This window comes from Colletotrichum fructicola (assembly GCF_000319635.2).
Source record: "Colletotrichum fructicola Nara gc5 chromosome Unknown KSG_Nara_v1_contig07, whole genome shotgun sequence".
Taxonomy (NCBI): Eukaryota; Fungi; Ascomycota; class Sordariomycetes; order Glomerellales; family Glomerellaceae; genus Colletotrichum; species Colletotrichum fructicola.
This window is the reverse complement of record NW_027094057.1, coordinates 2,762,286-2,788,429: the sequence shown is the minus strand read 5'-3', so window position 1 is coordinate 2,788,429 and position 26,144 is coordinate 2,762,286. Positions and strand designations below refer to the sequence as shown.

The following is a 26,144-nucleotide window of genomic DNA, read 5'->3' as shown; positions in this document are numbered from 1 at the left end:
CGTCCGTCGAATTGGTCGGGTCATGGATGGTGACGGATGATGGGTGGGAATTTGGAGTTGGTCGAAGCTCCGAGGTGGGTTGAATTCTTGTATATCCGCGACTCCATCCGCGGCAAGAAAGACTGGGATTCTTGGCTTCAAACAAGGCATTTGGCAATTGCCATTGGGAGTGCCGGCACGAGACGCTGTACTCTGGTCGCCCGGACAAGAGACGACGAAAAAACAGCCTGTGGGTTCGGGTCTTGGCAGAGAGATTTCGGTCCTTTCTTTTTCAAATTCCATTTTAGACCTCGCCGTCACTTCCGGCGGCAGTGTGCGCCAACGGCAGCCAATCGAGCACACGGGCAGACCCATGATCTCTGGCTGCGCGGTAAAGATGGAAAGAAGCGGTGGCTGGGTCAAGAGCTCGGGGACCCATTACGGTACCTTAAGGTACGTTACTGAGAACAGGTAGCGAGGGGAAGAAGAAAAATGGTGAAGAAGCGGGCGGGAATGGCGTCGAGTGGCTGCCCAGGGAAAGAGCGGCCTGCAGCGATGCATCTCAACCCGACGGCTTGAGTGAGTGAGTGACTGACTGAGGAGTCCAGACTTTCATTTCTTGGGATGCCAATTTTGGCAGGCGCCGCAAGGTGCAGGCAGCGCCTGCCAGTCGAGGTGGTAGCGGACCCTTGCGTCTGGAGCTCGCTTAATTCGGGCAGGGGCCGCATGGACCTGGTTGACTGGATGAGGTGCATCGATCCTCAGAGCAGCGCGAGCCCCTTGTTCCAGATTTTGCTGTGAAGCATCGCGACCGAGGTACCGCAGCCATACGATTTGTGCGGGGAGGCTACATGTTTCGGCGTTCGCTGGCGACCCCTGGTTTCCAAGGCAAGCGTGGCGGCTACCCAAGAGTCAAGATCGCTGCAACTCCACGAGGACCGGTGCCTTGCGGCGGGAGAGCAGCGCAGAACGGTACTTACGAGCCAACGTCCCCACCCACTTGGGCCTAGTGCCAGGTACCCCGACCCACCCACCCACCCACATCAGTACGTACTCTATCCACACAAGCGTGTAGCGCAGGCCATCTCCCGTCAGTCAACGTTGTTGCTGCTGCAGCTGCACTCGCAAAGTATCGGTGCCAAGACTCGCACTTCAACCTCAACCCTTCCCTGTCAAACACCAACCCGGGGCTCTTGTTCGCAACGACGTCGACTGGCGCCCAGCACTCCCCATCAGAAACACGCGCTCTTTTCCCTGGCTCTTCGTCCCATGACGAGACCCGTCCGACCCTATGGCCGGCCCCCCGGCATTCGAGTGCTTTTGCACGCTCTTTGGCCAGAATCCCCCTGTCCGAGTGCCATCCCACCCGCGTGCCTCCATTGCTGTCGTTTTGGATCGCGACTTCCAAGATGCGCCGCATGGGTCTTTGCCTGTCGTTCGGGTCCCTTCTCCGTCGATCATGGCTCGCTCGCCCACCCTGCAGCGGCCGAGAGATGTAGAGTGCAGAAAAAACCATGAGTCTAGGCAGATGAGTGACGGTAGGGATGGCATGGGTAAGGCGGCAGCTCGTCGTGAGGTGCCTGGTGCCTGGTGTGGTGACACGCTCGTGATATTAAACCCAACCTGGGCCTCGCATCCCAAAACGGTCTTGACCTCACCTCCTCACCCACCCGCCATCAACGCCTCTTTCTTCTTGTGCTGGCCACCGCCTCGCTAATTCGGGACGAACAAGGCAGAAACAATCGCATTGTTTCCCTTTTCCCTTGAGGCCTGTTATCGAGACCGCCCTACCTTAATCTCCGTCGCTTCTTTGTCGTACGCGCTTGAGGAAGCCAGGCCTCCTGCCTTTAACCCTCCATTGTTCCTTCCTCGGATCAACTCGACTGTTCGCTCGCCTCACCTCTCACCTCTCACCTGACCTCGCCGCTCGAATTCACCTCTACCGCCGCCCCACTTCGACCGAAAGAAAGAGATAGAATCGACTGCTGGCCTCGACCGCATGTAGTACACAAAGCCGGCCGCCCATTTCCTGTTTTCGTAGCCCTCTTCAGTTCTTGACTCAGCTGGTACCTGACTGCGCCGGACGTCTTAATCACAACAACAAATTTACGCCTCGGCCACCACTCACACAACCCTTCTCTCACACAACCTTCCATTCAGACTTGCTCTGTTCACTTCTCAGTCTCGGCCACCTCAACTCAGTATTTCTGGCCTAGACCTCTTCCTTACAACTTCTGGAAAAAGTTTTATCTTCTTTTCAAAAACCTGCAGGAAAAAAAAACAACCAGCCAACCCAACTTCGATTCTTCTGGAAGACTCGACCAGCAGACGCTCTTTCCCGCGCTAGACCCTGCCTCTCTTGGTTTGTTCACCTACCTCCCCGTTGTTCACAACAACCAGCCCTAATATTTATTTTTTCCAGCCCATCACTCACTTTTTTGTGATCTTCACAAAACACTTCCCTGATTCACATTTCCAGAATCAGGCCCATCACAAGAATCATCTTTTGATCCTCAGCATCAACACAAATACCCTTATCCCCTCACTTTCCTTCTCACACCACTCACACCCACATCACGAATTTCACAATGGCGCGCAGTAACACTCTTGCTTTCGTCGTTGCCTGCCTGCTGGGCGCGCCTCAGCTTGCCAGCTCCCACACCTGGGTTGAGCAGCTCAACCGTGTCGCTGCCAATGGCACTCTTGTCGGCCCTGCTGGCTTTTCCAACGGCTGGCACGGTCGTGATGCCTCCTTCAACGACGAGGCCTTCACCAACCGCATCCCCAACGAGGGCTTCAACCTTTGCAAGCAGAACCTTCAGGGCACCCAGAACGCTCAGTTCCCTCACCTGACCGCTGCTCCCGGCGACTATGTTTCCCTCCGCTACCAGGAGAACGGTCACGTCACCAAGCCTGAGAACCCCCCCAACAAGCCTCTGAACCGCGGTACTGTCTTCGTCTATGGCACCACTAACCCCCGAGCCAACGACACCCTCTTCGACGTTCATCGCCAGTGGACTGCTGATGGCAAGGGTGGTGATGCCCGTGGCAAGCTCTTGGCTACCCGCAACTATGACGATGGCCAGTGCTACCAGGTCAACGGCGAGTCCATCTCCACCGACCGCCAGTCGAAGTTCCCCCACGCAGCTGCCCAGCCCATGGGAGCCGATATCTGGTGCCAGTCGGCTGTCCAGCTCCCTGAGGATGTTGCCCAGAACTCCGAGTACACTCTCTACTGGGTCTGGTCCTGGCCTACTCTGAAGGCCTCTGCCGTCGCCAACTCCAAGAATGGCCAGTTCGCCGACTTCCCCTCCGGCTTCAAGGGCGACAAGCGTGCCGTCACCTCTGATGATGTCACGACCGCTGAGATCTACTCCAGCTGCTCCACCATCAAGGTCCAGGGAGAGGCCCTCGTCAAGAGCGCCAACGCTGCCTCTGCCTCTACCTCCAACAAGCAGCAAGCTAACGCGCTGGCCGCCTTCAACTTCCCTGAGAAGCCCAACTACAACGCCATCGCCGTCAAGGACCAGATCCAGAACCAGTTCCAGGTTGACGTCAAGGGCGACGATACCACCAGCAACTCGACCATTCCCGGTAACGGCTCTGAGAAGGTTGTCTCTTCCTCTGCCCCGACCACTCCCACGCCTACCCCCACGCCCACTGGCGACAAGGTCCGCACCGTCACCGTCACGGCCGCTCCTGTGACTCTGTACTCGATGCTCACCGTCACCATCGCTCCTCAGGCGACCCCGACTCCTTCGCAGAACCCTGCCAACCCTGCCAAGTTCGTCGACGGCGCTGCTCCCGCTTCGGTCAGCCCTACTCCCTTCCTGAAGGGTCGCCACGTCCGCGGCAAGGACTCCTGGAACTTCAACCCTCGCATCTAAGCCACGGAGGTTACTTGCTTGAGGAAGGGCCGCATTATCCTTTCAGCAGTCTCACCAACAGACTTCACTCACAGCAACGACTTCCCTGCTTGAATGTTTCTCTTCTCACATTGCGGTCCTGGTTCGACCGGTTTCTTTTCTTTCCTTTCTCGTCATTACGACTCATTGACGCTTATGACCCCACGCATTCCATGAACACCCTTGCCGCAATACCACTTTTGGGCATTCTTTCATTTTTCTTCGGCCAAACAGTACATACAAAGGATACAGGGCATTGTTTCTCTTTCAACCCCCCTCTCCGGATTCACGGTTACGGAATTGGACAGCAGTCATGAGGTCAACGGAGTATGAAGGGCATTTGAATTTTACAGGATACACCCCAGGCGGAATGGGGTGGGGACGGAAAAGGGTTCAGGTTTTTTTCATCACAACTGGAGGGGCATACAAATGGTACTGGCATGTGCTGGGGCGTTCAAAGGGGGATTGACCTTTTCGGATGATACCACCTCTCTCTTTCCTTTTTTTTCTTTACTTTTCAGGTCTCTCTTCACGGATTCTATCATGTTTCTGGCCATATGGGTCTCCCACGAGGCCTCATCTTTTCTTGTTTTCTAGATCCTTTCCAGATTTGGGTGTCCCCCTTCCAGGTTGTGTGGCTCGACGCGACACTTAAGGGACGTGGGATGAAACTTGGAGGATGGCTTCGGATGAACGGGGGACTCATGGATGGAAGCCAGTACACTGGGCTAGATGCTCCAGTAGGTAGTCAAATGGAATCAAGTACAATCACTTCTTTGTTGCCTCGTGACACGTCAAGGTTACCGTGACTAACATATCAGTGATGACGTACCGTGAATCAATCCTCGCGCACCTGTGCCTCAGCGGGGTGCAGTAATGTGAGTGACCAGGAAGTTGAAGTGAGCTTGACCTTGGCCTCTTTGACATGCTCCAAGCTGACTGGGTGCTTTCTAAGCTCACACCTGAATGAACCCAGGAGTTGGATCCATGGAGATGGGATGACTCAAAGCTGACATCAATGCGAAATGGGCCAAGGTTTGGATGACAATACTCTCTCACGGGGACTTGTTTGCTTGGATGGTCGGCTGATGGCCATGGCTAGAGCTCGCAGAGCAATATTTTTCCACGTAACATCAAGGACTTGGACGAATCCGCGAGCCGTGATTGCTTGCCTCCATGACGACGAAGACAAAAAGTTGTACCTGGGAGCGTGTTTTTGCTCCGTGGAAAGTTGGATGCTACCTAGGCCTGTCTAGCTTCTCAGCTTCAGGACGGAGAGAACCATCACGTCGGCAACGGCGCGAAAGTGATTATCATGTTCTGTCATCAGACGACTACCGCGGCTCTTTTAGTAATTCCAGTCCAGGAATAATACATGGTGGGAGGTCTAGAAAAGCTCCAATACATCTGAAACCAGCCTTGTGCTCCCACTAAACCGGGATGATGGGGTTGGGCATATCCCTGGGAAACATGTGACTCCAGTCGATTGCTTCCTCCTCCGAGGCGTCCCTGAAAGCCCTCAGCTCGTCTCGACTCCTGCAAGATCCGTTCATTCTCTGCAAGGCTTACATCTCGCCGCACTGGGCGATGACCACATCCTGGTTGGGCTGGTCCTTGCCGCGGTAGCCCGTCTTGGTGGCTTCCATCATCTTGACGACATCCATGCCGTCGACGACCTTGCCGAAGACGACGTGCTTGTTGTCGAGGAAGGGCGTCGGGACCGTGGTGATGAAGAACTGGGAGCCGTTGGTGTTGGGGCCGGCGTTCTGGATTTCGGTGTTAGTGAAACTTGGTCGCGAGAAGCCGTCGCCGCGGACCCCCCGGGCTGAGACAGAATAGACGGGTCGCAAATTAGGAAAAGTTGGGTACAGAAGAAAAACATGAGAAAATCACGCCATGGAAGACCGGAGGGGGGAACTTACCGCCATGGAAAGCAGACCGGGTTGGTCGTGCTTCAGGTTGAAGTTCTCGTCGGCGAACTTGGTCGTGCCGTAGATGCATGTGCTCCCCGTCCCGTCGCCGTTCAGGAAATCGCCGCCCTGGCACATGAATCCCTGGATCTACACGTCATGAATCCGTTAGCACCTCTGTATTCCCAAACTTCATCGCGCTTCTGTTTCGACATGCACGACTGCGGGGAGTAACTGACTATACGGTGGAACTTGGAGCCCTTGTAGCCCTGCGGCCGGCCTTGGGCGTTCTTTGACTCGCCGGTGCAGAACTGGCGGAAGTTCTCAGCCGTCTTTGGCACAGCATCGTTGAAGAGCTCGAACGTGATGCGGCCCAGAGGCTCACCTACGCAGCACAAACGTCAGCGAACACCGCCGGGAAACGTGGGCCCGCAGGCTCGGGATGACCGGGGTCGGGAGGGAAGAAAAGAGGAGCGGGCGCCGGAGACTGGAAAGTCAAAAAGAGCCAAGCCGGGGCTGAGAATGTCAACGCCACGATCTCGTCGGCGATGACAGCAGTCAAGATAAGAAGGAACCCTCCCCTGTCGAACCGCCTGATCGGTGGCAGCGGGTAGTGCATGCAGCACAGAACCTTCGAGCCCAGGCCGTCCGTCTCGGCGGGTTGCCCACGTGCCCGAGATGTGCGAATGGCTTCATGACTTCACGACTTCCAAGACATAGTGTCTGGCCGACGGCTTCACCAGTCCGTCCGGCGCCGAGCCCGTTTCCCCTCCTTCGCGTCCCCGCACCGCCGAGCTGGTGGTCCCCAATGAGGAAAGGCCTTCACATACCGCCAAGCGTGATATCAAAAAACACCCTGTTGACGCGATGTGTTAGTCTCTTGGGTGCTGCCGAGGCGTGGGCGCGCGACAATAATGGGCAAGGTCGGGGTAAACTCAAGACCCTTCTTTTTCGCTTCCCCGCCTTTGGAGGTTGGGCTACGTTGGACGCGTGGAGCTCAGCCACCGCGATACCTGCAGCCCATGCTTGCGCTGGACGAGCAGTCCCCGGTTGTGGAAGTGGTGGTGAGTGTGAGAGCAAGAGTGAGATAAGGCGGGTGTGCGGCGGAGCTCAATACAGCCAAGGGTAGTTGCAACCCAAAATCTTGCGGGGTGTAACATCAAAAGAAAGAGAGACGGCGGTTGAACAACTTACAGCGGGTTGCCGGATTCCGGGAGCTTTGTGGGAGGCATGGCTAGTAGAGTCGGTCGCGCGATACGTGCGTGTGTGAGTGTACCTGCGGGTGGTTTGAGCCAAAGAAATCAAATGGCGCGTCTTCTGCTGCTGCTGCTTCCTCCGTGGTCCTGGTCGTCTGGTCGTTTTCCGCGCACCCGGGAATGGGGCTGTGTTTGGAACTGGTGGGAAGGCGGTCGAGAACTCGCCTGAATTTGAGTTGGTTGGACAAACGATTCGTTGGCTGGTGAGAAGTGGGAACAGAGTTGTGAGGGGGACCTTGGAGGGGACTGGAGCCGAGTTGTCGGAACGGCTGGTAAAGAGTGGGTACCTCTTCCGCCGGGGCACAGCCGTTTGCATGTCCGGGCGGAGGTGCGGTGAGTGCACAATATGACCTGCCCAAATGGGTCAACCTTTTTATCTTTTGAAATTCCTTCAGAAATGCCTCAACTAGAAACCGAGGGTTTCAGAGATCGTCTCCATGAATTGCACGCGTATTCGAAAATGGGAATGAGCAGACATGAGTGTGGACATGTGACAACGAAAAGCAAAGATAATATCGATTATTGCGAACTAAATCTCGTAGAAATCCCAGAACACTGCGTAAATCAAACTTCAAAGTAGTCAGCCGAGCCAACCATTCCGAATCATGCATCATTGAACGAGAAGTTTTGGAACTGTGTGGTCGGGGTCCCTGTAGGTTTCTGTCCATAGATAGACAAGCTGTAAAAGTCAGGAACAAAGTCTTGAAGGGGGAGAAACTGCACATTTACGGGATTAATAGGGGCGCAAGGGGGGGGGAGGGGTCTTACATGTTAAAGTAAGCGTGGATGTCTCGATTCGCAAGATCTTTACGAGCATGCATCGCAAGTACATGAACCTCCGCCTTTTTCCACTGCAGCCCTCGCGTCAACGGGGCCATCAGGAGACCGTCGAGATTCGGAGCCAGGTTCTCATAGTTCCAGAGCCCAAGCTCTCGGAGCTTAGGGTCAAGAGGCCATGCGTTCGTAGGCCATTTGAAACACTGGACGCGGACATCTTGAAAACCAATCTCGGTCATAAGGCTCCCGAACCGGCTGAACTCCTGAAAAGGAGACCCGAGAGCTGCGAGCGCTTCATGGCACAGCACGAAAGCCTTCCACAGGCTGTGCTCCTCCGTGATGCTTCCATCGTCTGAGATGGGGAAGAAATCGACATCGTTGAGCTCAAGATAGCCTCCTGGGCTGAGGTTACTAATAGTTCAGCGATTAGTAACTGATGGGACCGAGATTCAGAATTTAGATATAACTAACTCGAAACATCTTTGGAGGTATGTCCGCCAGTCGCGGATACTGCCCATCATCATCCGGCTGTGGATATAGTCAAAGGGCTGCGAGAAAGTCCACGGCTCCTCAATGTCATCGATCTCAAACCTGACATTGGGAGGAACGCTATGAGAACCATCAGTATCATCACATACACCATGCCACAGGTTTGGATTTGCCTGAGCATCTTACTACTCAGGTTGGGAGGCAGATAGATCGATGCCAACAACCTATCAGCATGTCAGTAGAGTTCCCGGAAGAGCATCCGGGGACTCTAGGCCCCACTTACATCAGCTTCTGGATGCTCTTCTCCGAAATCGATGGCCCAAATGCCGGTGCCAGTGCCAACGTCGAGGACCCGCCTCACGGTCGATCCCGGCGCGCTGGGCGGAGCTGTTGCGAGACGATCGTCGAACGTCAGCATGTAGAGGTTGTGAACCAAATCTATATTTGCCGCAATGGCCACATTAGCCCAGAATCACAAGGTCGTGGCCTGTGTTTTGCATATGGATAGGCGCACCAAGTCTGTCTAGCTCTACCTCGTCGTTGGGCGCCCAGTATTCTGGGTCTGTTAGCCAGGTCTCACGATTTTTCGCAGGCAGAAACAATTTGGAGCACATACTCCCTTCCTTGTATCTATGGTACGTTCGTCCATTTTCCCGCCGGTATTCGAGAATGGAGTCGGTGACGCTCCGGGTTGACGGCGGCCGACCGTCCTTGGGGCCGGCGCCGGGCGGATCGACGTCCATTGAAGAGGAGCTGTGGACCGTGGCGTTATCATCCGACATCTTTCGAGCGATGAGAGCGAGAACAACAATGTTATGATGCAGCGCAGGCAACTGTTGGGTTCAAATGAGTCTCGGTCTGCGGGCAGAAATGTGCAGCCTCGCGGTTGGCGCCAAAGCAAACAAGCTGCGCGGCAAATTATCCCATTTTGGACTTCTGGGCTGTTGGTTCTCCTATGTTGGTTCCAACAATCACTGGAAGGCCCCTCTCGTCTCTGCTGGGGACCGGTTCCGCATTATTTCTGCTACCAACCATCAGTCTGTAGAGCAACCCCTGCTCATAGGGGAGCATCCGCCAAGATTAATAACAGGCGTGCGGCGCAGCAATGTCTGGCGGTATCCGCGACCACAAAAACACGTCTTGTCCGTGATGGCTTCATGATCTGTCTCCTACTGCGGAACCACCACATACGACCATATCCATCGGAAAATTCGGGATCCCGTCCGCTCTCCCAGAGACAAGCCGATGAGAGCCGGAGTAGTAGTCGGGTCGGTGACGACCGGCGAATGCCTGGTGTTGTATGTCTTTTTGGCAGTTTTGTTGGCTTGAGGCTGGTATCCGTTCTCAAACACGGCGGCCATTTGGGGATAGGACAAGCACCATCTAGCTGGGTAGTGAGTTTGAGTATGGCCCTATCAATGCTTGTAATGCTTGTATAAACTCGACATACGTTTTCGCCGTGGTTGTCGAATGTCCGCGCGAGCCCGGTGACTAGACACGAATCCACCATGATAATTGTACACAACTTCGTGTGTGCCTGGGTAGCCGCGGGTTGACATTTCAAAGTACATACAGTTTCGGTTTTAATTAGCAAACAATGAAGTAGGTCTAAGACTGGTTGATAACTGTCATTCCGGTTTCGTTGCTGGAACATGGCATTTGGAGAACGAATTCTCAACTCCCCAAGTTCTGGATCGCGGAGTAGTATCAGTCGAAGCGAAGCCGGCTCTCGTCTCAAGTTGCCGCTCCGCAACCTGACTAGAACTGCATGCCGCAGTCTGTCTGTACACAGTCAATCCATTGCGCACAAGACAGCCTATGTCGCATCATGCTTGACCCCCTTATACTCCTGAATGGGCCGTATAAGTCGCAAAGAGCTCGTCTGAGTTCAACCCCAGTAGCTTGCGACCACTCGAAATTACGATCGAGACGTCCAGAGACCCCCGCGGCGAGGGTGTCGTTGCCAACTTCAGGGGGCATGATCACCGAATATATCTGAAATCCAACAATACAGAAGAGACTAAGGATCGACGGGGCCCCATCCGGCGCAGCTCGCGGAAGGGTCCTCTTCCGTCGGGCCTCCCTAGCACGGGACACCCTCCGTTCCGGAGCCGGCCGCGTCCGCGCAGGCCACCTCAATAACTATGACACTTGACAGGAATGCTTGGCCCTTCCGGACTCGAGTAATTGAACAGCACTGACCCCCTGATAACCCGAGTAAAAAAACCATCTTCTCTGATGTCGGAGGGTCCCCCATGACTTTGAACCCAAGGGAGGGCCGCCGTTGTACATAAGCTTCTTCACCTGAAAAAAGCTTGGTGTCGCAGTTGAAACAATAGATCAGCCACACGAGCTAGACGTGCATGTCTGCAGCTCGTGTCTTTCGAGACAAACCCAAAGTCTGTCTGGGCAGATTTTAAATTGCACGACACAGGCTGAGAGGTTCTCGCGAACGAACTTCTTATCCCAGGGGCCTCCCTCCCTGCGGACCATGAAGACTTTCCGTAAATGAGCCCTGCGAGGTCTTCCCGCTCTTCTCAGACACGTTATTGGCAAGGATGCCACATAGGAAGCAAGTAATACGCAGTCTCGCGTGCCAGTCGCCCCACGCGTAGCATGGCCTTTTTCCGCCCCTCTTCCTTTCGTCGTAGCCGCCCATGAAGTATCTTTGCTGCCGCACTTCTCTCCGGACGCCCAGAAGCACAACCCTCCCGCGGCTTGTTTAACCGCTGGCCGGTGGGGAAAGGAACGCAAAGGAAGGAGACAGGCACGGAAGCGGAGGCCCAGGATTCGGACGCGTAACCGGACTTCGGGTTGATTGAATGACTGGCCCGCCCAGCCCTCGGCCAAGAGAGGCTGGGAACGGGGCCAAGAGGACCTCCTCATCGCTCCACACCTCCGTACCAACCATCGTCTCCGTCGTCGCACACGACCAGAGATGTGGACAAAAAGAACTGCGCCATGTCGTGCAATCTGGAAGGACCGGAAAGAATTCTTGACCCTATTTCTCGCATCAAAGTTCCTGAGTTGACAGCAGCAAGTGTCCCATTCTGACAACGAAACTGAACCGTCTCCGTCGGGCGGCGCGGAGTTCCAAAATCTGACCGTCCGGGCGTAGACCATCCTCGCCCTTTGCCGTGCTGCCCGCCGCCGCCGTTATCGCAGGGGCTTGCGCTGGGAAGCTTGATTCCAGCAAGTCCAGCCCGCTCCCCGGATGGCGCGGCGTCGAAGATCGACAGCACCAGCCAGGGTGTGCGGAGGGGACGAGGGGGGCCCGCAGTGTGCACAAAGGAGTTGGGGGTTCCATCGAAAATGATCTCATCCATTCCTGCCGACGACCAATTGGCTCATGGCAAGTCTTGAACCAGTCCAGTTCTTTCTTGCTGCAGACTGCAAGAGCAGCAAAACAACCCGTAATAATGGCATCGTGAGACCCCGTCGCCCTCACACGACCGGGGGTGCTGTTATGTTTCGAACGCGGTTCCCCCACATAACCCACGCATGGCCGGGTTGACAGGTCGCCTGCGCGCTCTCGCTCTCGCGCGCGCCAGTTGTATCCGTTTTGCGAAGTGATCACGGTTGCGTCAAGACAGAGTGCCGGCGGCGAGAAGGGCAAGACACGGCGAAGTCTATTGGACGCCGGTGTTCGGCAGTGGGAGTAGCCAAGATCTATGATTTGCGATTTTGGAGGCATGATTTGCAATTCGACATCGGGACATGTAGGTCGTCCGTGAATATTATCACAAATGGCCTGCATAGCCCCTCGCGCCAGTCGTGCCCCGCGAGAGACAACCAACACCACATATGATGGCATCTGCATTCCCCCGATGAACCCGCGACGAAGGAGAAGCTCGGAAGCCTCCAAACGACTCGTGGCCTGACATCACTTTCTTCGGGATCGAAGCTTGGGTCGTATCATTCCATCCTCAGGAACCTGTGGGCAGAAAATGGGTTTCGTCTCTTTTTACCCGCAGCGCACGGGAATGGTCAGATGGTGTGCAAAAGATTAAGCTTGCGGGTGTCGGCATGTTGCGATAGCTGACCACGAGTTCCCGGCATTCCCGCTGGGAGACTCGTGGTGTTTGTTCGGCGCCAGCCACTGAGATCTGGCGACGATCCCCTCCAACGACGATAAGAAGGTCGGCTGGTTTGTTTAAGGCCGTTCAGGGTCCACCAGCACCCGAAAGAACGCATGCTGCGGTGAGGATGATGATGGCATGATCCTGGCTGTTACAGGGTCCTTCTTAATAATCATCCAGCCTTCGCAACATTCCTTTTTTTCTCTAGCATTTCGAGCTTGCTGCTTCAACGTAGGTGGGTCGCCTGCCAGCACATGAGGATTTTGCATGACGAGTAGTTTGCCAAATCGACCACCACCCCAGCCGACGCGCCGAACTCTCAAGGCGTACGGGCGAGAAGAACAAACAAGTGGCGGTTGTGATGATGATTGACACGGAGGCGCAGGTCTGGACAATAGCCATAGTCCCGAGAATAGGGGGCAAGGCCATACTAACTATGGCCGAATTAACGGGAGCCAAGCCGTTCTCGTCGCCGTCATCGACGGGGGATTGGTGGTGTGTGTCCGGAGTTTGCGGCACTCACCTTCGGTCAGCGTCATCTGTCGAATCAGCCTCCCTGGGCGCTTGCCATCAAATCCCCAGACGCACCGTGAAAAGACTAAATTCTCATACTGTCGGGCTGTTAGCGACGGATCAATCGGCCTTGCTTCCTTTACACGTATCTTACAAGTGACACCGGTTCCTACGTCTTCTTACAGTAGCTTGTTGCACGTCTGGAACCCTTCCAGTCGATGGAACGAACCGCGTCTTTGAGCTATGGAAGCCAGCGCAGCGTTCTCTGCAAGCTATCTTCTCTCGACCGGTGGAAATTGGTAAAGCAAGGAGCGTTTTTTGGTTTTCAATTGCATTAGCTGGGCGCCCCCAGAGACTGCAGTGGTCCTGGCGTCGGCCAAGCTTTACTAAGAAGGCGTCTGGGCTCCTCACAGGGGGTAGAAGGCTTGAGACGGACAACAGTGTCTTGAAGGGACTCGCCAGTGAGGTGAAAGAACTCGCCGTTTGACATCTGATAAGACGTTCGAGACACGCATGTGCTGCATTGCCAGCGTTGCGCTATTATGCTTTTCTTACGTCTGACACCTTTGGTCGGGCCTAAGGGACACTGACTTCCAAGAGAACACTCGATTCCTCGACTAGGTGAGTGGCACTGATAAGTCAACGAAGAGGCGCCAGACGGAAGTTGCAGATGCGCCTTTTGGGAGTGCCGACGGTCGGGCCCGAGGAGTTGAGGCGACACGTACAAAGGAGGATGCATTGACGGTGCCTGAATCAAGTGCGATGCAGAGCACACCGCTGAAGATTACATCGTGGCGAAAAGCGTCGTCTTTGTCTGTGATGCTGAAACATTGGAAAACTTGGGGTGAAATCAGTTGCCCGTCGGTCTAAGCGTTCCGGTCAGGACCATCTGAACTTCCCACTGGCTGCAGCGGTATACGACACGCGCGTTGTTCGTCATGGGCAGAAGTCAAGAGCTATTAATTGCTCTTGTAAGATTTGAGCTGACTGATCGTGCGTTAGATCGCAACACTGAGATGCAGGTTCCATATCGAACGTGTCTGAGGTGTTCAGATGCCTGCCTCCCAACGAGGCGCAATTCAGGACGTCGTATTCCGTGCGAGGCGGGGTGCGTTTTTCTCCTTCTCGTATTGCGCGGATACGTGCGTGATGTAGGTACTCTTCTCCCGTTCATGCGGGAAGACGAGCCGCCATCCTGGGTTGGGTGAAGACAGTGACAAGGGCCTCGAATTACCGTGTTGGCCTGGCCGGGCCGGGAGAGCCTAGTGTCGGCTCGCCGAAGCGCTGCCGACGAAGTAATCGAACCGACATGGTTTTCTTGAGATGGCTTACCGTCCTCCGCCGGGAAGCATGTTCTGGCCATTCGCCATCCGAGGCTTCTGAGTCTGACGGGTTTCCTGACAGTGTTTGACTCGACGGCAGTGTTCTTGCGGAGCTTGTCCGACACGGAAATAATCCAGAGACACCGAGCTAAAGAATTGCTTTTGCTTGTGAAGACCGGGAGGTAGAGTCAAAACAAACTGCCACGGCTGGAAGAAGCAAAAAAAAGAAAGAAAGAAAATCAGTCTGATTAATACAGGCCGTGTTTGTAAGCTTCCTCCCTACGCAGAGAAGCCTGTGCCAGCCAGCAGGGGTTTCGTTGATGGCGGCGGAGGATGAGAGCAAGTCGCCAACGTGCCAATTTGATTCCAGGCCCTGCCTATCGTGATACTCCCTAGAAAGCGGTTCCATGCGGCATGATCTTCGGAAAGCAATCAGCGCGACGTACACGCGGTGATTTTGGGCGGGCAAGTCGCGAATGATGAAACACCGAACCGTTCAGATTCTCGTTCGACGCACTAGACTCCAGCCGTTTTTCTTTCTGGCGAACGCGGGTGTTGAAGTTGCTTCTTCGCTTCTCGGACTGGATGCTACTGCATGGTGTCGCGGCCTCTTCCATCAGCCGCCGCAACCCCACCCTTTACCTCGTTCTTTGGGGTTTGGGGATCACCAAAGTGTCGGACTGGGGCGCCGGGGCGGTTGGCGGTGGGCGGTGACGGTAAGGACCAAGTTTGAGTGGCTGACTGCCGTGCTTAGTTCGGGGGCGAAGGCGGACGGCAAGGGCGAAGAACAAAGGCCTTTGTTCGAGTGAACACACAAATCTGTTTACCGCAATCTCTGGGAATTCGATACTTGGCCACTGATTGAGATTGCAAGACGGAAATATGGAATGTGAATGCTCGGCCGTAGACTGGGCGGCGCGCGATGGCACGGATACCATATGCGGCCCATTATATCGGCATGGAAAGACCTCTCGGCCGGGGTGTAAATCGTGCGGGCGAACGTCTTTTTTGGAATCTCAGGCGCTCCGGGCGACGAAGCGCGTGCCCGTTTCTCAGAAGCCCATGGCGGTGCGATGCAGGAACGCGTACCTTGCTTGGGAGACTTTGTATCAAGTTGGCCCCTGGTGATATCTCCTCTGGGATAGGGGTCGTAACATGGAAACCCCTTGATTCCTGGCGGTATCAGCCTCTGAAGCGGGAATATGACGACAAAGGGAAAACGGTCAGCCCGAGAACGGTTGAAGAGCTAGAGTGCCCTTGCTAGAGGTTTAAGGAGAAGGCAAGTGGAAAAAGGATGCAGTTGTGATGCCATTCAGAAGACGTTGAGATGTGAGATGGCCATGCAAAAAGCAGCATGGTGAGAAGACCAGGCCAGCCTTCCTTTCCAGCGAACAGGTGTTGGCTGCCGCTAAGGCGTAGTATCGGTAGAAATAGCAGTCAGCTCGATGGTGAACCCCTGCTCTCAGCGGCTGCAAGGCCCTCCACTGCGTTCTCAGTCCTGTTGTGTGGTTCCCCCGCCTCTCTTTCTTGGTTCCCCAGCCAAGGGCCCGATGCCTGCTGGAACTTGGAAGCAAGCTACCCACTCGACAACGTGAACACTTTAGCAGTCTTGATGCTAAACTTGAAGGGGGATGGTGGCCTGCTCGAGAGCCCGTCCCACCACTCATAATGTGCCTAGCGTGCCGTTATCTTTCCCAAACAAGACTAGTTCGGCTATCCCATGGACTGGAAACGAAGTGATTGACGGGGGCTTGGGTCCAAGTGCTTGACTTGCCTGACTGGCGCCCGGACTCTCTGGAGTTGAGCCCATGTCAGGTCGCTTGGGGTTTGAGAGAATTGTTGGTCGCTCAGCGTCTGTACTCACGCTGGAGAGGTCAGCTAAATAAATCAATAAGGCTGTCAAATCATCCAGACCACGGCATTGTGATTCGCAAATTGCAAATTGCAAATTGCAGGTCCCAGCGGAAGGGAAGGGGAGGAGGGGACTTGCAACGTACTCTCTCTCGAGGCAATGATACCGTACGGTGTTCATGGCACCCTCCTCTGGCCTCAGCTCTCTCACATTCAGGCTCTCAGCTGTGGCAGGGTGCGCGGCAACAAGGTGCGAGAGGTGAGATGGGAGGTGCAAGCAACAAGCAGAGGTGGTGGTGGTACATAGTGTAGTGGTGGTGCACTGGTGCGCAAATTGAAATGTTAATTGTTCAATTGTCTGAGGGATCGCAGTAGCACAGTGCAGCCAACACGGGTCGCCCTCAACCTCGCTCGCCCGGCCTGCATTTTGCGGGAAAGAGGCCCCAGGTCTCCACTCCTGCCTTCCCAGCTCCCCCTCCACCTCCTTGCAGCACCAAGTCCAGTGCAGGCAATGCCCAGTCTCCTCTTCGCTCTTCCCCGTCATCTTCTTCCTTCTCATCCTCGACTCAGTCAGGAATTTAAGTATCTGTTACGATAGTGCGAAGACAACAACTGAATGCAATTCCCTCGTAGCCTTCCTACCGCTTGGCCGAGAAGGCAAACGGAAGCCAGCCCCGGGGAAAAACACAAGAAGGAACCAAAAAGAGCCCGCAGTGTGTTGGCTTGCTCTTTCCGGTCTAGGTGGTGTACCGGGGGGTGTCCCCCTCAGTGAAGGTGTGTGTGAGAGAGCGTGTGTGTGGTGTCTGGGTGTCCGGGTGTCCGGGGGGTCCTTCCTGCTCCTCGCACTCACTCCCCTTGCCCGTCGGCGTCGCTCCTCCCTCACACTCACGACGCTCTTTACCCGCCCGCCGCCTCGCATTTCCACTTTTATTTTTCCTACGTCGACCCGACCGGGGGGCTGTGTTACTGTCCTGTCCGTCAGAGAGTGAGCGTCCCACAGTACCGTTCCATACTTATCCCACTCCACCTGCACTTTCCCACCCTCCGCACTCTTCCTGCCTGCCTCTGTCAACTCTCAACCTCCCCCATCCGACTTTGAGTCGTGAGTTTTCTCTCGTTTCAATTTCCCTCTGCTCACCGCGACCGCTGTGCAACACGGCTTGAGTGGATTGGGATATTGAATCACTGCCATACCCTCTGCCCGAGGGTTTTCCCCTTTTTTTCACTGTGACTTGCGTTGATTGCAGGCCGCATGCGATCGAGGGTTCAGGTCGACCATTTCCGTCACGAGACGCTGTTTTCGGATTCCGCGTTTCACCTCTAGGCTCTTGCCTTCCCGCAACAGTCAATCAATCAATTAATCGATGCCCTCGTCTTTCCTCCGACCGTGATTATTTTCCGACATCACCATCCGCTGGTGTGCGATCGCTCTTCTTGACGACTCCGCCTCTCGATTTCGAACCGATCAATTTTATCCGTCATCATGGCAGTCATCAATCAAGTCCTCGTCGAGGTCTCGCGCTTTGTAGTGCGGCAGGCAGTTTCGTCGGACACTCCGACTTCTACCCTCCCGTCATCTGCAGCCTCCTCTGCCGCACCCTCGACGACTTCACTCGATCCCTCTTCCATCACCCCGACTACATCAAGTGACCCTCAGTCAACAACCCCCGCTGGCGGCAATGGAGGAAACGGAGGGGGAGGTGGTGGTGGCTCCACGAGCTCGCCTCTACTCTTCTTCGTGGCTCTCGGTTTCGGCGTCGTATTCACTAACCTCTGGTGAGCCCTCTGCCACTTTGGCTTCCTACCGGGGTCATCAGTATCTAACATCTGCTTCAGGATCATCGTTGGTGTCAAGTACTGCTTCCGCTACAACGCTCGCAACCGCGCTATGCGTCTGAACGAGGACGGAGAGCCCATCAACCTGGAGAACATGCCTCGACCGCACCGTCGCCGCCGTGAGAAGAAGTTAATGACGATGGATGAGGTGAACGACAAGTTCCCCATGATGAAGTACAAGGCATGGGTTTCCGAACGTGCCAGAGAGGGTCTCCCTACGGCCGGCGGCGTCTCCGCCCCGCCGAGTCGCGCAAATAGTTTGCGTTCCGTCGATGGCATTGTTCCCGAGTTGCCTTCAAAGGAGAGGGATTCGACTGAAGAACGCCCTGCTACCAGTACCGGTAACAAGGCAACCATGTCCGAGAAGCAATCTGAGGATGCGACCAAAAAGGAAGGCGATAACTCGACCGCGACTGCTGACGCTACTGGTGCCCCTGTGCAGTCTCCGACTTCTGCTACTCCCCTCCAGCGTGTCCATAGTGAGGATGACGAGGAGGATGATGAGCACATCAACGCTGCTCTGCCTCCTGAACTGATGGCCACGAGCGGTGATACTTGTGCCATTTGCATCGACACCTTGGAGGACGATGACGACATCCGTGGTCTTACTTGCGGTCATGCGTTCCACGCTGTCTGCGTCGACCCCTGGCTCACAAGCCGCCGTGCCTGCTGCCCTCTTTGCAAGGCCGATTACTACACCCCGAAGCCTCGTCCTGCTCCCGAGGGTGACGTCAACGCTAACGGCGACATGGCTCGCACCGCATCTCGCACGAACATGCCCAATGCTCCTCCTGCTGCCTGGTATAACCTCAGCGGCTCGCGCCTAGGATTTGGTGGTCGCAACAGAGGCAATCGACAGAACAATGACCGCGCCAACCGCCGTCGACGTGCTCGCCAGCAGACTGCGACGAATCCCAGTCCTAACCCCCCTCAGTCACCTCCTGTGGCAGAGAACCAAGAATCCCGCGGTCTGCTCTCCAGCTTCCGCATGCCCGTGTTCCGCAATCCTCTCAGACGAGGGGATCAGCAGCAGGGCGGCTCTCCCACCGCGTCTGGTGCGAACGTTACCCCGTCTCAGCTCGAAGCTGGTACTCAAAATGCCACCGCCGCGACTACGGAGGCGCGGTGATTATTCATGAGCGACAAAAGTCGCCCGAAAAAAGCGACTTTGATCTTTTTCCGTTGTGCTACTCTTGTACATCATACCCCCGAGACCAATTTGCAGATCTCAACATAGACTGCGATGTGACCGCATCTATACACGCTCACGACACCACTTTTCATACCCACCTTTACATATAACGTGTGTTCGGAGGAATAGCCCCAAGGAGTAAAAGGGGAAAGAAGGTTTGGCTGCCGCAACATGTGGCAGAAGGGAGTTGCATTACAGTCAGGGCGGACTGATTTGGCTTGGTTTGTATCCTCTGAATTCTGAGGAGAGCGGCGGAGTTGCGGCGACATAGGCATCACTCGACATGGAATAATGACAATTGACAATGTTCACAAAAAACTCCTTTTGTTGGCTTTGTGCTTCTGATATGAAAATCTGTGGTTGGTTTAATTTGATTATCCCCACCTGCTGCCGCCTATGCGGCCCTTTACGTTCGTCAAAGATATGACCCCTTTTGGAATCGGCCACCAAAATCTTTGGCACGGTTGAGCAACTCCCTGCGCTGAGCTGTACCGATCTTGCCGCCCAATGCCATATCCTTTTCTCTATCAAATGCCCTCTTGCTAGGGTCATCCTCCTCTTCGCCGTCCTTTCCAACCTTTGCGCCACTCTTCTTGTCTGTCTGATGCTCATCATACATACTCTTCCCCCGGGTTGCTGCGATGTTCTCGCTGATGCGCCTATCCCGTTCCTCTTCTTCTCTAGTACGACGCGGTTTCTGCTGTTCTGCTCCGCCGACTTCCCCTCCACGACCTAGCACAGCATCTTCGAGTCGCTTGCGCTTCTGTTCTGGTGTCTCTGTCCAGATGCTGCTGATACCCCCACCGCTGCCGCCCGCAGCCGATGACGATTTGCCGCTGGCGAATTTGCGATTCTTGAGCTTGGTCGGGTCGCGCTCTTGGTAACCAGATTGTGTCGGTGGTGCGAGCATCCAGTCATCGCGCTGAGGTGCGGCACGGCCCGAGGCTGCCGCCGCGGCTGCTGCTACTGCGGCAGCTTGTGCTCGTTGAGCGGAGGTTGTTGACGAGGGAAGAGCAGGACCGTAGTCATCCTCCGAATCTGACGAAGAGTCGTCGTTCCCGCCCTGGTGAGCCGCTGGGGGGAGCGTGGGTCCTATAGGCTGTCTCGGAGGCAGAGTAGGACCTATTGAGGGCTTGGACTTGGAAGCATTCGGTGATGCCGCGCGAGGAGCGGATGGGCCGTAGCCGTCTTCTGAATCAGAGCCGTCGAGAGGTATCTCATTTGTATTCGTTGTGCTGGAAGGAGGCATTGTTGGACCAACGGCAGGATTAACGGTCGGCGCAGGTTCCTTGACTGATGCGCCAGGCACACTAGGTCCAAAACCATCGTCATCGGAACTGTCGTCGAGATCGATCTCGTCGGTGTTTCGAGTCTGCTTTGTTGGCGGTGAGTCGGCGCTGACGTCGTCTGGGTTGCGCTTCCTCTTGGTGAGATGAGGTGGCAGCTGGGGCCCAATGGAAGACATAGTGAAAGCTGCGATGTTAGCCGGGTGGTGGAGCGGTGGTGTTCAGTTTGAATTCGGGATATGTTGATCTGACAACTCGCGACGCGTGTGGAGATTGGTCGCATTAAAGAGTGTGACCAGCGCTGTAAGGTGATGTAAGTGCTAAAGGAAAGCTCCACCGGGCTTGCGCCGTGACAATCAGAGGTCACTGCGACGTTGCTAGGCGCTGTCGGGCCCGCCGGAGAAACCGCGGTCCGTCGTAGAGCTCTGGGTGGCTGGAACCTGGAACCCGGAACTTGATGTGTGGGCTGTGCGCGTCCAACTGCGTAATGCGCTCCTACTAAGTGCAACTGATCATCCATTGACAAGTCAGCTTCTCCTCGTCTGATAGGAGCTTGAAAAGCAGAATCACGTTTCGAAAGGGTCCTCGCCTCATTTGGCCAGCTTCTATCATCCTCCAGCTGCTGTTTCCGATCGAGTCAGGCCCTCTCGCTCTCCCTCCCTGCTGAGAGCACTGGCCTAGCTTCTGAACCCAAACCGAACTCTGGCCCGACCGAAGACATGTGCTTGATGAACCGCCATTGATGACCCCACCACCGACGGAGAGAGATGATGGACCTGGAGACACAATGGCAGATCCAGACGACCGGTCCTCCGCGGACGTACAAGCTCCCAGCGATGGAGGGATGGTAAAGGCCGAGGGGGAGGAGGACGGCATCGTCGGCCTTCTGGACGATGAAGAAAGAGAGGCCTCCGATGCCTCTCCAGCAATTGAGAACGGCATTATATCAAATCGGTATCGGCAAATATTACGAGACCAAGCTGACGATGCGTCTGAGGAGGGATCCGTGGATGCGGCGCCGAAGCGCGTGGGAAGTCCCATCGATTCCCTGATGTCTCTGCCCGACGATTCCCCGTCTGTTCAGGCAAGTAGCCCTATCAGCTTCAGGCTGCACTAGCTAACCACAAACCTCAGGGCTCCGTGATCTCCTCTCCAAGCAGCAGTGTCCTCCCATCCGTTGCTTCTCGACCAGGCCTCAGCAGTCCAACCCCGTCATTCCGTCCTTTCGATCGTCGATTCCAATCCCGTATCTCCTCCGCCAGCTTCATCAGTAGCCCGCGATCCTCCTCACCTGCTTTTCTCACCGGCCATAGCCGTTCCGCTTCCCTGAGCTCAGGACTGCTCGACCGCGAAGATACCGATACCCCCTCGCCGCCGTGGGAAGTTGTTCGATGGACGAGATTGAAGAAACTTAACGGCCAGGCCTTCTCCGAGGCCGGCAAGCGCAACTTCGGCGCTCCGACCTGCATCGCCGTCTCCGCCTCGATTGTGTTGGGGACGAACAAGGGAATAATACTAATGTTTGATTACAACCAGGTCTTGAAGACCATCATAGGGCCCGGGACCAAGGCCGTCGAGTCGGGCGCCATCACGGCAATCGCTGTGTCGGCAGATCACACCACCATTGCTGGGGGCCATGCGAATGGAAGCATCTTTACGTGGGAGACGAACCGAGCGTCCAGGCCGTTCCTGTCCATTCCGCACCTAGACCAGTCGCAACTAGAGAACCGGACCATGGATGGCCATCTCCCTGGTGTCGCGGTCACCCATCTTGGATTTCTGGGGACCAGGCACACTGCGCTTGTGTCAGCGGATGATCGTGGCATGGCCTTCTCCCATCTGGCAACTAGAGGCACTGGCTCTCTCGGCCGAACTGTAAAGACAACGAGGATACTCGGACGGTACCCGAACGCGGCGCCTCCTGCCGGAAAGCCTCTCAAGCCCAGTACTGTACTGGCATTTAGTCCATGTCCTTTGGGTAATACCGAACGCGCCACGGATACCCTCGGCCTGACGGCCATGCTTACACCATATCTGTTGGTTATCGTTTCTACCACACCCGTCGCCCAGACACAACACAAATCGGCCAGACCAAAAGATGTCGCCCATCACAGTGCGATGACCGGCTGCCTTGCGTGGTTTCCTGCGGTGAAGCTTAAGGTTCCAGATCCCGTTACAGGCAGCGACATCTCCAAAGTCAAATTGGTGTACTGCTGGTCAAACGTCCTGACTGTTCTGGACGTAGACGAGATACCAGCAGAGAACAAGGACAAGCCGCCCACGCTCAAGTTCAAGGCCCGGAGTCGGTGGAAGTGTGAAGAAGCCATTGTTGCGGTCCAGTGGCTAAGCCGTTCTGTTCTCACAGTTTTGACCATTACTCAGCGCCTAATCGTCGTTGAGGATCGCAGTATGCGAATGACCGAGGGTTTTGATCTCATCAATAAGTTCATTTACCACTCCGACCTGTTCTCTAAACAGTTACATACATTGGTCGAGCAGCTCGACGAGGACGACACATCGATGCATGGTGTTGTGGCCGACGCTTTCTACATGAGCTTCAAAACCTACAAGGGCAAAATTTTCCTGCTCGGTTTCAACGATGTTTCAATTGGATCGCTTTCGAACTGGGCTGATCGCATTATTGCTCTGATGGAAAATGGTGATTACGTTGGTGCTATTCAACTTGGAACATCATACTACACAGGTGACGCCGATAAACTCACAATTGGCCTACCCGAAGATACCGAGTTGCGCCACTCGATGGTGCGAGACAAGCTCATGGAGATCATGCGAGCTTCTCTCAAATATGCCTTCACCCAGCGGCAAAAAGACCGAGCTGCAGCGGACGACGCCCACCTTCGAGAGTTGGCTGAGACTTGTTTCACGGCCTGCCACAGCGTCGGCGACGTCGACTTCCTCTTCGATGAAATGTACGAATGGTATGAAGACGCCGGCGTGGAAGGCATTTTTCTCGAGACCATGGAGCCTTACATTCTGGAAAAGAACATCACGGTTGTGCCGCCAACCATTGTCAAGGCCACAGTTAACCACTACGTCACCAAGGGTTGGGAGAGTCGCCTTGAGGAGATGATTGTCCACATGGACACAATGACCCTAGATTTGGACCAGATTACTCTTCTGTGCAAGCAGCACAGTCTTTACGACGCCTTGATTTATGTCTGGAATCAGGCCTTGAACGATTACATTACACCATTGATCGACCTACTAACCTTGCTTGTGCCACTTATGAGCAACGGCGACTACATGTCTTCAGGGAACATGGATGACGAGATTTACGGCGTTAACGCCTTGAAGATGTTCCCCTACCTCTCATACACGTTGACGGGCAGAGTATACCCCACCGGGGAGGCCATGGACACCGCCGTTGCCTCCAAAGCCAAGGCTGAGATTTACTGGTTTCTATTCTCAGGAAATAGCGTCACGTGGCCCAAGGGCAGCACTCGGCGGTTTCTCACACGGCCAGATCAGCACACTGAGCCGTCGTTCCCATACCTCAGGTTGATCCTGAAGTTCGATGCCCCAAGCTTCCTTAGTGCTATAAACGAAGCCTTTGAAGATTCATTCTTGAACGACTCTCCTGAGAAGCAAGTTAACGGCGGCATTAGGGGCGACGTCCCTGAAGAGCAGATATTCGGGCTCACGGTCGATCGTCAGTACATTGTCTCTATCTTGTTGGAGATTATGAACCCAGCAGACTTCGCATCGGAGGACACCATTTACCTCGATATGTTCATCGCTCGCAACCTTCCCAAATTTCCTCAATACTTGCTCTTCCCGGGCTCGACGCTTACAAAGGTCTTGACCGGGCTTTGCAATTACCCTGGAGCTGACCTAGCCGAAGACGCCCAACTAAGTGCCGAATACCTGCTCTCGATCTACCAGCCTCCCGATGTTACCACGCTGATTCCCATGTTCAAGAAAGCGGGCTTCTATCGGATATTGAAGAGGCAATACAAGGTTGACAAACAGTATGACAAGCTTGTCCAGACGTACTTCGAAGACCCCGCTGACCGGGATGCCGTCTTTGAATGCCTCGGGGACTGTCTTCGGCCACACAGTGGTCTGAATCGCCGACAGGTGCAAGAAGTCCTCGAAGCAGTCAAGAACAACGCCAGGGAACTCCTCGGAATTAACCCCGTCGAAGCGGCGAGAGTCTTGGCAGCTCAGTCTGTGGACGTTCACCAACACATCCTGGATTCTGCCGAAGACGCACCCGAGCTGCAGTTCTTTTACCTGCGGACGTTGCTCGAGCCCGAAAAGCGAGACGTCGAGACCCCATTGAATCCAGACCGAGTCCTCATCGAGCGCTACGTCCAGCTCATGTGCAAGTATGATTCCGCACATGTGTCGGATTACATCGGCCTGGTTCAATCCGTCAACCTCAGGTTGGATGTCTTGCTGCCTGCCATGGAGGAGACCGGCGTGATTGACGCTGCGGTCGTACTCATGGCTCGAGAAGGCCAAGTCAAGGATGCCATGGACAGGCTTGTGAAGCACCTCGGTACCCTTGAATCGGCCTTGCAAGGTATCTTGTCTGGCGCTCAACAGGAGAGTTCAAATGACTTGCAATCAGGAGCCGAGGAGACTTTGCGAGCGTTGCAAAAATATGTTCACGTGGGCATTTGGCTTTGCCAGGGCCAGACCAAGTCATCGAAGAAGGCGAACGGCGTCCAACAACGAAAGTCGAAAAACACGTCAGAAGTTCTCTCTCCAGATGAGGAGCTTTGGCTCAGTCTCATCGATGCGGCAGTGCAGACCACGCGATCAATCTCGTCCACCATCGAGTCGTCGAAAACCACCCAGAACGGCGTTTCGGAGAAGGCAAGCGCTATGGACAGCTTAGACAAAGAGAAGCTCTTGACACTGCTTCGATCTTTGGTGCAGCATACTTTCACGGCTCTCCTGACGACGACTTCAAGTCCCGCAGGAGCCCAGGCTGGTGGCCGACTCCTTTCCAACGCAGGGAACAACCTGTCATTTCTTCGAATTCTGCGTGCCTTTCTGACACGAGCCGCTGCATCGTCCCCCAATCTCGCAGATCTGCGCTCGGTGCTGGCATCCATCTTTTCCGCGTACGCCTATGAAGAGTCCATCTTGCGACTTTCAAACCGTCTGTTGGAACGAAGCTTGTTCGTGAACGTCAAGCAAGCCGTCGACCTCCGACAACGCGGTTGGCGACCCAGGGGTTCCACGTGTGAGGCGTGCGGCCGTCGTATATGGGGCCCAGGTGTCTCTGGTAATGTTTTTGAGGCCTGGGAAGAAAAGCAGGCCCGCGACGAGCAACACAAGGCCGAAAGAAAGACCGCCGCTGACGAGCGCGGTAAGGGCAAAGCAGCCCCTGCCGCCGGTGAGGCATCTCAGGCTGCATACAGTTCGAAGGGAAAGGGGAAAGCCGCAGCGGGTGTTTCTGCACCAGCGGGCGTTGAAGCTGCCGCGGCAGAGGAGGGTGTGGATGCGCAGAAAGATGCGATCGGAAGGCCCAAAGAGCAGCCCCTCGGGCCGCTCGTTGTGCTGGGTTGCAGGCACATCTACCACCAAACCTGCCTGGATGCGTATCAGGCCCGGCCGGAGGTTGAGGGAGAGACCCGCAGAATTGATAGCCACGCGAGGGAGTACAGATGTCCGATTGATGGATAGATGAGTTGTATCTTCTGTGTACGATGTACAAATTTCATGAATTCACGAATGACACTTGATCGTGTCTACGATTTCTTTAAAGTTGGTTGGC

General features: G+C 55.2%; 7 protein-coding genes across 7 annotated transcripts; 3 read left to right on the top strand and 4 right to left on the bottom strand.

The window, feature by feature from the left end:
* Positions 1–2,567: 2,567 nt before the first annotated feature.
* CGGC5_v012488 (uncharacterized protein) lies at positions 2,568–3,866 on the top strand (the record flags this gene model as incomplete). The annotated part of the gene is made up of 1 exon (XM_032030409.1): positions 2,568–3,866. One exon carries the CDS (start codon positions 2,568–2,570, stop codon positions 3,864–3,866), a length of 1,299 nt encoding a protein of 432 aa, XP_031890275.1.
* A 1,448-nt stretch (positions 3,867–5,314) lies between these two features.
* CYP3 (Peptidyl-prolyl cis-trans isomerase H) lies at positions 5,315–7,026 on the bottom strand (the record flags this gene model as incomplete). The annotated part of the gene is made up of 6 exons (XM_032030410.1): positions 5,315–5,393; positions 5,454–5,650; positions 5,807–5,944; positions 6,034–6,179; positions 6,625–6,650; positions 6,989–7,026. The coding sequence occupies 6 exons, from the start codon at positions 7,024–7,026 to the stop codon at positions 5,315–5,317; spliced, it is 624 nt and encodes a 207-aa protein (XP_031890276.1).
* A 627-nt stretch (positions 7,027–7,653) lies between these two features.
* On the bottom strand, positions 7,654–9,098 carry CGGC5_v012486 (Secondary metabolism regulator LAE1; the record flags this gene model as incomplete). The annotated part of the gene is made up of 7 exons (XM_066152705.1): positions 7,654–7,729; positions 7,819–8,238; positions 8,299–8,436; positions 8,503–8,540; positions 8,600–8,754; positions 8,831–8,872; positions 8,933–9,098. 7 exons carry the CDS (start codon positions 9,096–9,098, stop codon positions 7,654–7,656), a joined length of 1,035 nt encoding a protein of 344 aa, XP_066008039.1.
* A 6,795-nt stretch (positions 9,099–15,893) lies between these two features.
* Positions 15,894–16,262, bottom strand: CGGC5_v012485 (uncharacterized protein; the record flags this gene model as incomplete). Its single annotated transcript, XM_066152704.1, has 2 exons — positions 15,894–16,095; positions 16,228–16,262. The coding sequence occupies 2 exons, from the start codon at positions 16,260–16,262 to the stop codon at positions 15,894–15,896; spliced, it is 237 nt and encodes a 78-aa protein (XP_066007986.1).
* A 1,302-nt stretch (positions 16,263–17,564) lies between these two features.
* Positions 17,565–19,046, top strand: Rnf167 (E3 ubiquitin-protein ligase RNF167; the record flags this gene model as incomplete). The annotated part of the gene is made up of 2 exons (XM_032030412.1): positions 17,565–17,857; positions 17,918–19,046. The coding sequence occupies 2 exons, from the start codon at positions 17,565–17,567 to the stop codon at positions 19,044–19,046; spliced, it is 1,422 nt and encodes a 473-aa protein (XP_031890274.1).
* A 478-nt stretch (positions 19,047–19,524) lies between these two features.
* On the bottom strand, positions 19,525–20,574 carry GPALPP1 (GPALPP motifs-containing protein 1; the record flags this gene model as incomplete). The annotated part of the gene is made up of 1 exon (XM_032030413.1): positions 19,525–20,574. One exon carries the CDS (start codon positions 20,572–20,574, stop codon positions 19,525–19,527), a length of 1,050 nt encoding a protein of 349 aa, XP_031890279.1.
* A 608-nt stretch (positions 20,575–21,182) lies between these two features.
* Positions 21,183–26,053, top strand: CGGC5_v012482 (Vacuolar protein sorting-associated protein 8-like protein; the record flags this gene model as incomplete). Its single annotated transcript, XM_066152703.1, has 4 exons — positions 21,183–21,483; positions 21,530–21,641; positions 21,709–23,054; positions 23,100–26,053. The coding sequence occupies 4 exons, from the start codon at positions 21,183–21,185 to the stop codon at positions 26,051–26,053; spliced, it is 4,713 nt and encodes a 1,570-aa protein (XP_066007985.1).
* Between the last annotated feature and the right edge of the window lie 91 nt (positions 26,054–26,144).